We start from the raw sequence: 12,500 nt of genomic DNA, 5'->3' as shown, positions 1-12,500 counted from the left end.
AGTTCTTATTTTATTTTCATATGTGTGAATTCACTTTATTTAAAATGGAAGGTACTTAAGGAAGAGTTTTATTCTGTATCCTCTACCAATGTTCATTGTCACATACATATATTACTGAAACTTTGTGGTAGGATGTACACACTTTTTTCCAAAATAAAAAATTGCAAAGAAAATTGCAACAACAACAACAACAAACGCCTGTTCAAATAGTAGCGTTTTGAGGTTGTGTTTAAAAATGAGGCTGCAACTCTAGTCTCAAGGCTCGTGGAAGAGCATTCCAAAGTTTGGGGGCAACAGCTTTGTCAAGGTTTTTAAAATGGAAATGCAAATGACAAACAAAGTGAACCTTGAACTCTGGTAATTCCAGTGTGCATTGTGGGCACCTCAATGCTAAATTGTCTATTTTTCTAAAAGATGTGAAAAAAGAAAAAAATAATTTAGATAATGGCGTGTAAATTATAGTATGATTTGAACATTTAGCAGAGAATAGACTGAGGAGGTGGAGAAGTGGAGGACCACATCAGAGAGGTGGAGGACCACCTCATTCAGTCAGAGAGGTGGAGAGGTGGTCCTCCACCCCCTCAGAGAGGTGGAGAGGTGGTCCTCCACCCCCTCACCCCCCCAGTCCACTGACCTGCAGAAGGTCTCTGATCCTGGGTTCGTCTTGGTGACTCGCACACAGCATGTGGTCCATGATGCGGCCCAGGTCCCCCTCATGGTCCCCATAGAGACGCAGCAGGTCGGCCCGCTCCTCTTCAGAGCCCACGTAGGACTTCTTAAAGTCCTGGATGTCCTGAGTGGTTATCTGTAGGAGGAGGAGAACACCACCACATGAGAACACCTTAAAGTCCTGGATGTCCTGAGTGGTTATCTGTAGGAGGAGAACACCACCACATGAGAACACCTTAAAGTCCTGGATGTCCTGAGTGGTTATCTGTAGGAGGAAGAACACCACCACATGAGAACAAAGTCCTGGATGTCCTGAGTGGTTATCTGTAGGAGGAGGAGAACACCACCACATGAGAACAAAGTCCTGGATGTCCTGAGTGGTTATCTGTAGGAGGGAAGAACACCACCACATGAGAACAAAGTCCTGGATGTCCTGAGAGCTGATCTGAAGGAGAGGAAACACCAAAGAAGGTCTCAGCAAGAACAGTCACCAACGTCATCTAGGCTCCATGGGTGGCGGGTGGCCACGTCCGGTGGCCACCCAAAATAACATTAGCGTCTATGAGCACTTCGTCACTTCCGCCACCCAAAAGTGTCATGGCGGCGTCCCATGGTGTGCCAAATTCCGGGTGTTGTCTGTTCCTGCCTAACCTTCCTTGGGAAACACCAGGACATGAGAACACTTTAACTGATCTGATCTGTAGGAGAGGAAACACCAGGACATGAGAACCACCTGAGAACACTTTAACTCGTTGACTGCACCAAGCTGAGACAAAGCTGTTGGTCGTCTCCGCCAGCCCCGAGAAACCAGAGAATTTAATATGCTTTAATCGATATAAAACCATCAAAAGTATGATCGCCGATCAGCCATTTCTATGTACTCCAGAGACAGTGCAACCGGTCCCATTTGAACGATGGAACCGTTTTCTCACTGTGTAAACAAAATGGGTGCCAACTGCAGAACGGAGCGTCCATTTTGCAAGCAGATGTTTTTGTTTGGAAGCTGTCAACGACGTGCACACGCACGATGCATGGTCCGTGCACACGCACGATGCATGGTCCGTGCACACGCACGATGCACGGTCCGTGCACACGCACGATGCATGGTCCGTGCAACGCACGATGCATGGTCCGTGCACACGCACGATGCACGGTCCGTGCACACGCACGATGCATGGTCCGTGCACACGCACGATGCACGGTCCGTGCACACGCACGATGCATGGTCCGTGCACACGCACGATGCATGGTCCGTGCACACGCACGATGCATGGTCCGTGCACATTCACAATGCACAGTCCGTGCAGGATTGTGCACGATGGACACAATCGCGCCCACATTAAAAGGTAAACAAAGGCTGTATATACAGTAAGTTGTTAACTGTGTTCATGCACAAATTGACCAATTCCGTCATGCTTTTATTTGTAAATCAGTGAAAATATAAATCGTATTTTATCCCCCATATCGAATCTCTTTATTACAGGATTTATTTATTTTAACAGAAAAACTTTAGATTTTAGCTTAGATAAAGAAACAGCGTCGGGAGAGGGATTTGATCCCGAGGTGTTGGGATTGGAAGTCTAATGCTTAACCCATTAAGAGCTGGGATTATTTTATACTTTAGCTATTGAAAAATAGCAGATATACAAGCTCACAGCTCGAACTTGTAGATCTGTTTTGTTTTTGTTTTTCAACTCAAATCTCTGCATCTGGGGGTCCCTGGAACAACATATTTTGAGATGGGGGTCCACGGCCAAATACAAGTAATTTGAGCCACGTCTCACGTGGCTCAAGGGAACAGTATTCTCCAGTAACAGTAGTGTGTGTAACATACCGTAGGGAACAGTATTCTCCAGTAACAGTATTGTGTGTAACGTACCGTAGGGAACAGTATTCTCCAGTAACAGTATTGTGTGTAACATACCGTAGGGAACAGTATTCTCCAGTAGTGGCTCCAGTCTCTGTCTGCGTCGACGGAATCAGAGTCTTCTTCTACGGTTCCCTGTTCGTCGTAGAGCGCCCTCTGCTCCGTGTCTGCCAGTACGGCATACACCTTACCCAGGGTCTGTGCACGCGCACACACACACACACACACACACACACACACGCACGCACGCACGCACGCACGCACGCACGCACGCACGCACGCACGCACGCACGCACGCACGCGCGCGCGCGCACACACACACACACACACACACACACACACACACACACACACATGTACACATGTACACACAACCCATCAGAATGTATTTTGTGCAGCCGTTGCCAACTGCCAACAGCGCTTAAAGCTTGCAAGTCAAGCTGCTTGGCACAGCCAGACTCACCGACCGGTGGCTCTTCACCGGGACGATCACGTGCAGGCTTAAGGCCTGTTTTCAGACAGGCTCTTCTCTTACAAGCGCTTTGGGGAAACAACGTGGTCGTACCGGAGCCTTCGCAGCTCCTTACGAAATATTTAAATACATATACAAAGAATAGGCTTAAAGTTACCTCGTTTTTTGGACCACAATGCTTATAGGAGATGATTTTAAGATGACTCAATGTTATTCTCCATAGGGAAATTACTTCTGTGAACCGGGGGATGAGCGAGTGACATCATGAATTCACTGCTCTATAGATGCCTTAATGGTCCACGTCACATTGATATAAACCAGTATGCGCACGCGGGTCGGCACCAAATGAACCCCACCGCTCATAGGATGCAATGGATGGCACTCGTGTTTAAAAATGCATTCCATCAAACTTTCAGATGCTGTTTTTCTCCCAGTGTGGAGGAAGAATGCTTAGGGTTTTTACTGTAAATTCTCACTCTTGAAATATATAATCCTTAGTTTCTGTTGATTGTAAACAATAATAGCGATTCAAAACAGTTGTCCTTCAAACCCCACCTCCATTCACCGTCATCAGAACAGAGGGAGTGCTCCTCGTCCTCATGATCACCAGAGCGTCTACAGCTCGCCCAGCTGCAGTCCATGAAGCCTAATTTATGCTCCGTCCAGCGACGGTGTCGCGCGCAGACCTCCAAGCTCAGAAGGGTTGCATTGGTGACGCGATGTGAGTTTGTACTGTATATCAGCTACTCTTGACGCGGAATACCGGTGCGCAATGAAGTATATATGTCTCGATAAGGGCGCACCCATGGGCGCACCTCACTAGCACAAAAGAGGAGGTTGAATAACCAGTGCTCCCCAAAACAACAGGTTTGGGAATCTGTTGGGAATTGATTACATGATACAGTCAGCTGTGCATTCAGTCTCAATGTAATTGATCTATTGACCACTGGTCATTTCTGCATGAACGGCTACCAGGGAGGGACAAACAGTGCATCTGTGAGTCTCATGAGACGGTAAACACATGACCCATTAAAAGAAAATTACGTTTTTGGAGCGACAGAAATAGCCGCATTAGCGAGAAGCCAAATACCCCCGTTTTAGCTGTGGAGGGGTGGGGAGAATGCAGAACAGGGGCAGGTATATAACATGTATATAACATGTATATAACAACAGGTATATAACATGTATATAACATGTATAGAACATGTATAGAACATGTATAGAACATGTATATAACAGGTATATAACAACAGGTATATAACATGTATATAACATGTATATAACATGTATATAACAACAGGTATATAACATGTATATAACATGTATATAACATGTATATAACAACAGGTATATAACATGTATAGAACATGTATATAACATGTATATAACATGTATATAACAACAGGTATATAACATGTATATAACATGTATATAACATGTATATAACAACAGGTATATAACATGTATATAACATGTATATAACATGTATATAACATGTATATAACAACAGGTATATAATAACAACTGCAGTATGGATGAAGGGATCTGATAAAAGGCACATTTAATTAGGGATGTGAAATAAAAATCGATTCATGCTCACCGCGACTCAAAGTGTCGAAAAATCGTTTTTCAAAAATGTTTTAATCGCTTGTTCAAAAACGTTATAAGCGTTATGTTTTCCAAATGTGAGAGGACCGGTGTGTGTGTCTGTGTCGGAGACGAGTGCATGTCTGTGTTGTGCATGCATGCATCGCAGATTCGCATGCATGCGGCGCTAGTCAGGTCCGCGGACTACTGTTTGAGAAACACTGCTGGACTGGTCTGATGCACGCGTCATAGCAGCGCGCTCTGACTGGATGTGTTTTGTTTACCTCCTGCCTGTGCATGCATGCTTGACACGAAAGCTCGCTTATTTATTGGCAGTGTCGCCTCGTGTGCAGTGATTTTGTCAAGATTGACAATAAGACACAACACAAAATACTCTACTCGTCGTTAATGCGACACACCCGTGGAGACGGTCGGGGAGGGAGAGCGAGGCAGACCAAAGCTCCACATTTGATACACTAGCCTGGGGTGCCAGCCTGAGCGCTCAAACTACGTTCCATGGACTTTGTCACTCCGCTTCTAGTCTCTAGAGAACAGACTCCATGCTAACGCAATTATTAATTATAATTATTATTAGGGCTTTGATGCAAGTTCTGATGGGTGCAGCTGCTTAAGTTGTGTTGCTTAAAGTAATGTGCCGTTGTGCTCTCCTCACAGCTGGCGGAAAAAAAAGTTGATCGACTCGCCGATTTTCGGCCTCGACGTGTCGAATCGCAAATAATGCGTCGATTAACATCCCTACATTTAACCCTAGATGTGTTTTGGTCTGGATGCCTTAGGGTCAGGGTTAAGTCAGGGTCATCCTACCTGGAACTTGGTGGTGGCCTGGGGGTTAGGGTTAAGGTTAGGGTCAGAGGTTAAGGTTAGGGTCCTACCTGGAACTTGGCAGTGCTCTGGGGGTCCTCGGGGCAGGGTTAGGGTTAAGGTTAGGGTCCTACCTGGAACTTGGTGGTGGCCTGGGGGTTAGGGTTAAGGTTAGGGTCAGAGGTTAAGGTTAGGGTCAGAGGTTAAGGTCAGGGTACCTGGAACTTGGCGGTGCTCTGGGGGTCCTCGGGACAGGGTTAGGGTTAGGGTCAGAGGTTAAGGTTAGGGTCCTACCTGGAACTTGGCAGTGCTCTGGGGGTCCTCGGGGCAGGGTTAGGGTTAAGGTTAGGGTTAGGGTCAGAGGTTAAGGTTAGGGTCCTACCTGGAACTTGGCAGTGCTCTGGGGGTCCTCGGGGCAGGGTTAGGGTTAGGGTCAGGGTTAGGGTCAGAGGTTAAGGTTAGGGTCCTACCTGGAACTTGGCAGTGCTCTGGGGGTCCTCGGGGCAGCGGTCCGGGTGGACCTTCAGAGAGCTCTTATAGTAACCTCGTCTAAGCTCCGCCTCCGATGCCGTGCTGGCCACGCCCACCACCTCGTAGAGGCGGGACGTCCCGAACAGAGCCTGGCACTCATCCAGCAGACCCATCTGTCAATCAAACACATGAGCTGTCAATCAACACATGAGCTGTCAATCAACATGCATGATCCATGTGAGATATTATTCTTTCAACTCAACATCATTGTATTTACACGTTAAGCGGGGGACCCCCTGCTACCCCCTGGAGGACCCCTAGCCTGGGGAATGGGGACCCCCTGCTACCCCCTGAAGGACCCCTGGCCTGGGGAGTGGGGACCCCCTGAAGGACCCTAGCCTGGGGTTTGCTACGAGCGTCTTAATCTAAGGCTACTACAGCAGATGCAGAAGATTAATAGAACACACATAATTATGTATGTAAACGTCACAGACACACGTGTGACAGCTGAGCTGAAACTCAAATGTTCTCAAGTCAAGGACCCCCGATATTAATGTGTATTTGGCCGCGGACCCCATCTCAGCAGAGTTTGAGCCAGGGACCCCCAGAAGAGAAGGATTGCTGTGTTAAAAAAAAAGGTTTTGCACAAATCTTCTATAGATTCATCATTATGTTTTGAATATAAAATATGGATAATGACTTTGATGCTATAGAGACATTTTAATGGGGACCCCCAATGTGTTAAGATGGTACACACACACACACACACACACACACACACACACACACAGCCTATGTAATAATGACATTTATATAGAAATCATAATGAATGACATTAAGTGCAGCCTAGTTGTGTTGCTAACATGTAGCTGCTAACCTCCTCCTCCTCCACAACCTAACATGTTTACCCTGAGGTCACCAACAGTAATACAACATGGAGGTTAATATGATGTCATAATGATGTTTGATGATCATGTGTAAAATAATGTTTCTATCATTGAATGCCATTGTATTACAGTAGAACAGAACAGGACGCCATGTAAACAAGGGTTTCAATCCTAACAGTAACAGTAGACCTCATATCACTGTACTGTACTGTACTGTACTCTCCTATGAGAGCTGATAATACAGTAAACTATGCAATCAATCAATCTGTTATAGTTGTAGTTTCGTACCTTTCTGTAGTTTTGTAGTTTTCTACACCGCACCGATCAGACTGTCAACACGGACGTTTCTCCCGCGAACTCTCTGTGCTTACGTAACGATGACGTCACATCCTCCTCCTGTCCTTCTATGGTGCTTCCGGCAGACTACACTGCAGGCATGTTGCTACTGCTCCCCCACTGGTGGAACCTGGGTACTGCACACTGTATAGTTCTCAGACTTTACAAAAACGCATTTCTGTCTTGAATTTTACAAATGATAAAATATAAAATATACAGCCAGTGTTCTGTGTACAGAGCAAATACAACAAACAAATAAATAAGTGCAGGATAAGGGTGAATAACATACTCTATGCTCTGACATGGTTCGGTCGGAAGGCGAACCCGGTACTATCAAAAAAGAACAATCTGTGCATTGGAACTATAGATGCACGTGACGAATGGTGAGCTTGTAGATCTGCCATTTTCAGAGCATAATATCAAGAACCCGAGTGCAACCAAACATGAAATGACTTTTCTTTTAGTTCTACTGGATCTCTTCTCCATGATAGTCCCTCCTCCACGTTTTAGTCTAGTTTTTATTTGTTGAGAAATTGTTAACATATCAGTCTTAGTTTTAGTCATCATAGCTTAGTTTTTACCAAGCTTCTGTCAGTGAAAAAAGGTCTACTGACATTTCTCGTCATGCAACAACTGGCAACCATCATCCAACCATCATCCAACCAACCTCCAACCATCCACCAACCATCATCCAACCATCATCCCTGATGGCAGTTTCAAGGAGTTGCATCATGTGAACTGACCATAGACTGTAAAAGATATGGACGGTGGGAACCGTCACGTGACCCATGGGTTTCTATCAGAGCCAAAATGACGTTTTTTTTTGCCCTCATATGGGTGTCCGCCATCATTGTTTTAATGGAACCCTTAAGGAATGCTAGAGACACACACGGGCTCCTACAAATTCACACCCCCTATTGTGACAGCGGCCCCACTTCGGGTAAGGAGAACGGAGAACTGCAGCTGCCACTGCAATACCAATGAGAGGCATCGTGAAATATCATCATTTCAGTGGTTGACTACTGAGAACGTAGCGATTTTTTTTTTGTGTTCTAATAAAGTGTCCCATGAGTTTAATTTGGCCTTTTTAAAGTGGCATATCTGTCATCTTGATACACTACCTATAATATACTTTAATATACTTCATCTGTGAGTCAGTGCTCGCATTGGAAAATATAAGTTTAAGTGGTTGCATGGTACACACGTCATGGATGCATCCGGGCATCCCTTGAGGTTTTCAATACCCAGATACGCTCGTCTCTCATGTATAATTAGGCTATTTATTTTTGGGACATTGTGGCATCTTGCTTCTTCCAAACAGAGTCTTGCAAGTTATTTTTTGGTTAATACTAACCTGGAGAATTCACTCTGTAGTTGAAAAAGTCAGGATCTTCAAAGTCGGCGCTCATAAACGCACAGCAGTAAAGACAGTGATGTCACTGAAAAGCGACAGGTTCTGTGTCTGCCGTTTCCCCTCTTCTCTGTTAACATTATGGGTAACCCATTCAAGTGGCAAATTAAACGTGACACACATCATGTATTTAGAAAACAAGAAGATATGTTGGCAGGGTTAGGTCAGTTCATGTAGGCTTATTTTAATAGTAGGCTAACCACAGTTGAATTGCAATGACTTTCTATGCTTGCAGTGCACCGTTCTCCCTTACCCGAAGTGGGGCCGCTGTTTCAATAGGCTCTATGCATATACGCCATTTTGTTCTACTTATGGGTGTCTTTCGACTTCCGTCACAGGTGTTACTGATGATACTAATTAAGGCTCTGTTTGATTTATTGTACAGTGGTTCTCTAATTTCAAGGTCCCCCATAATCTCTGTACAAATGGAAGCAAATGGACCCTTGCAGGCCTGCAGGTCCATTTGCTTCCATGTGTACTCTCAGAGTTACACACCTGTATGGGGACATTTGGAACCCACTCAAGGACACTTTGAGACCCACTGGTGTAGCAGAGTGTTGCAGTGAGCCAACGTTCACAATAGCAGCACCCTGACTCTGTTTGAGCAGAATGGAACAGAGCCTTCATTAGTATCATCGGTAACACTGACTCTGTTTGAGCAGAATGGAACAGAGCCTTCATTAGTATCATCGGTAACACTTGTGAAGGAAGTCGAAAGACACCCGGAAGTAGAACAAAATGGCGTATATGCATAGAGCCTATTGTGGGTGTGAATTTTTAGGTGCCCGTGTGTCTCTGTAGACGGGTTTCTTGTTTACAAACATTGAGACTAAATGCACAGGTGACTGTATCATGTAATCAATTCCGTCCAATCCCCAAACCTGTTGTTTTGGAGAGCGCTGGTTTCATTGGCAAATTTTGGTACCGACCTGCGCACGCATCAGCTTGCCTGGCATTGCCAGCCTCTATGGACGAGTTTCTGGTCCACGTTACACTGATAAGACCAGAAACTCGTCCATAGAGGCTGGCAATGCAAGGCAAGCTCACAGTGAATGTCCTCACCTACAGGTCATGACCCCCCCAAGCTCACAGTGAATGTCCTCACCTACAGGCCATGACCCCCCCAAGCTCACAGTGAATGTCCTCACCTACAGGTCATGACCCCACCAAGCTCACAGTGAATGTCCTCACCTACAGGCCATGACCCCCCCAAGCTCACAGTGAATGTCCTCACCTACAGGTCATGACCCCACCAAGCTCACAGTGAATGTCCTCACCTACAGGTCATGACCCCCCCAAGCTCACAGTGAATGTCCTCACCTACAGGTCATGACCCCCCCAAGCTCACAGTGAATGTCCTCACCTACAGGCCATGACCCCCCCAAGCTCACAGTGAATGTCCTCACCTACAGGTCATGACCCCCCCAAGCTCACAGTGAATGTCCTCACCTACAGGCCATGACCCCCCCAAGCTCACAGTGAATGTCCTCACCTACAGGCCATGACCCCCCCAAGCTCACAGTGAATGTCCTCACCTACAGGCCATGACCCCCCAAGCTCACAGTGAATGTCCTCACCTACAGGCCATGACCCCCCCAAGCTCACAGTGAATGTCCTCACCTACAGGCCATGACCCCCCCAAGCTCACAGTGAATGTCCTCACCTACAGGTCATGACCCCCCCAAGCTCACAGTGAATGTCCTCACCTACAGGCCATGACCCCCCCAAGCTCACAGTGAATGTCCTCACCTACAGGTCATGACCCCCCCAAGCTCACAGTGAATGTCCTCACCTACAGGTCATGACCCCCCCAAGCTCACAGTGAATGTCCTCACCTACAGGCCATGACCCCCCCAAGCTCACAGTGAATGTCCTCACCTACAGGCCATGACCCCCCAAGCTCACAGTGAATGTCCTCACCTACAGGTCATGACCCCCCAAGCTCACAGTGAATGTCCTCACCTACAGGCCATGACCCCCCCAAGCTCACAGTGAATGTCCTCACCTACAGGCCATGACCCCCCCAAGCTCACAGTGAATGTCCTCACCTACAGGTCATGACCCCCCCAAGCTCACAGTGAATGTCCTCACCTACAGGCCATGACCCCCCAAGCTCACAGTGAATGTCCTCACCTACAGGTCATGACCCCCCCAAGCTCACAGTGAATGTCCTCACCTACAGGCCATGACCCCCCCAAGCTCACAGTGAATGTCCTCACCTACAGGCCATGACCCCCCCAAGCTCACAGTGAATGTCCTCACCTACAGGCCATGACCCCCCCAAGCTCACAGTGAATGTCCTCACCTACAGGCCATGACCCCCCCAAGCTCACAGTGAATGTCCTCACCTACAGGCCATGACCCCCCCAAGCTCACAGTGAATGTCCTCACCTACAGGTCATGACCCCCCCAAGCTCACAGTGAATGTCCTCACCTACAGGCCATGACCCCCCCAAGCTCACAGTGAATGTCCTCACCTACAGGTCATGACCCCCCAAGCTCACAGTGAATGTCCTCACCTACAGGCCATGACCCCCCCAAGCTCACAGTGAATGTCCTCACCTACAGGTCATGACCCCCCCAAGCTCACAGTGAATGTCCTCACCTACAGGCCATGACCCCCCCAAGCTCACAGTGAATGTCCTCACCTACAGGCCATGACCTCCCAAGCTCACAGTGAATGTCCTCACCTACAGGCCATGACCTCCCAAGCTCACAGTGAATGTCCTCACCTACAGGCCATGACCCCCAAAGCTCACAGTGAATGTCCTCACCTACAGGCCATGACCCCCCAGAATATAGTCTAGTAGGCGCATGGGGTGGATTCATTTTGGATCTGTGTTTTCTTAATCCTTGCTGAACAACATGCTTGTTTATTTGCCCATGACAATATTGTACAACTTTAGACCTTTATGTAAAGCCACTTTAGGTTCATAAAGATGAGCTAATTGTGGTGGTGATGATTATCATCTCTTTTTCCACTGCACGTCGAAGGGCGGGCGGGTTCGTTGATTTGTTTATTGTTCTGCGGGTTATGAGAAAGCCTAACCCCTTCATCTCTAGTAGGAGCTGAACCTTCATCTCTAGTAGGAGATGTCTCCCCTCACATCGTTGAGTCCTCCATGGTGCGACCAATCTGCCGGTTGGAATTGCGAGATAAAGAAAATGATGTTGGTGTCTCTTCCTCTTAATATTCCTTGATTTGGGGACATAAAGCAAAGTGTCTGTCGGATATGGAGATGAGGTTTCTATGATTTGGGGACATAAAGCAAAGTGTCTGTCGGATATGGAGATGAGGTTTCTGTGATTTGGGGACATAAAGCAAAGTGTCTGTCGGATATGGAGATGAGGTTTCTATGACAAAAATAAAACATTTGGTACACAGCAAAGGGAAACCGTTTTCACTGCATCTTTACTGACTAAAAGTCAACACAATGAAATGAAACCAGCAGTTACACATTGAAAAGATGCTCAAAATACAATATAAAAAAGAAATAATTATTGTAACATACAGAATGTTGTAGCAGTTCCTGTTAGACATGGATCTATGAATGAATCATCCTGACTGATGACATGGATTCACTCACACCTTCCTCCAATAGGGAGAGAGGATGAGGAATCATCAGAGGAGAGCTTTTGGGGCCAAAAGGCCCCAGCGCCCATGAATCTTTTTACTATTTTTACTATTTACTAATTTGTCTTTTCTTGTTGAAAGTGGTAGAATTATACTTTAGTCGTTATTTTTGTCTCGGATCTGTTGAAATAGCGAGGGACAGATATTGACAATACTGTACATCTGCTTGGAGGTCTGACTACAAAATGATGTCAGGGCTTAAAAGCCCCTATCGCAGTTTAAGCCCCACCCCCTCACTCCGGTGTCGGAAGCGTTTTCCCCATGCATTTCATCCATAGACATTTCATAAAGTATTTATTTAAACGTCTTTTAAGCCTCTGACAAAGCCACCCCGGCTGGTGAGG

General features: G+C 46.5%; 1 protein-coding gene across 2 annotated transcripts in view; it reads right to left on the bottom strand.

The window, feature by feature from the left end:
• The window catches only part of LOC308303695 (dnaJ homolog subfamily C member 9-like), a 12,507-nt gene extending 5,374 nt beyond the window's left edge, over positions 1 to 7,133 (bottom strand). For both annotated transcript variants that reach the window (XR_013963014.1, XM_080748165.1), the window contains exons 1-4: positions 7,064 to 7,133; positions 5,888 to 6,061; positions 2,594 to 2,734; positions 635 to 805 (exon numbers count right to left, since the gene is read on the bottom strand). Coding sequence is in view for 1 of the 2 variants with exons in the window: in XM_080748165.1 (XP_080604291.1) it covers positions 635 to 805; positions 2,594 to 2,734; positions 5,888 to 6,061 (486 nt within the window). In the remaining variant the exon portion in view is untranslated. The remainder of the gene's footprint in view (positions 1 to 634; positions 806 to 2,593; positions 2,735 to 5,887; positions 6,062 to 7,063) is intronic.
• Between the last annotated feature and the right edge of the window lie 5,367 nt (positions 7,134 to 12,500).

Source organism: Nannobrachium achirus (genome assembly GCF_963921795.1).
Source record: "Nannobrachium achirus genome assembly, chromosome: 18".
In the NCBI taxonomy this organism is placed as follows: Eukaryota; Metazoa; Chordata; class Actinopteri; order Myctophiformes; family Myctophidae; genus Nannobrachium; species Nannobrachium achirus.
Note: the sequence above shows the minus strand (reverse complement) of the source record. Positions and strands in the feature narration are given on the sequence as shown.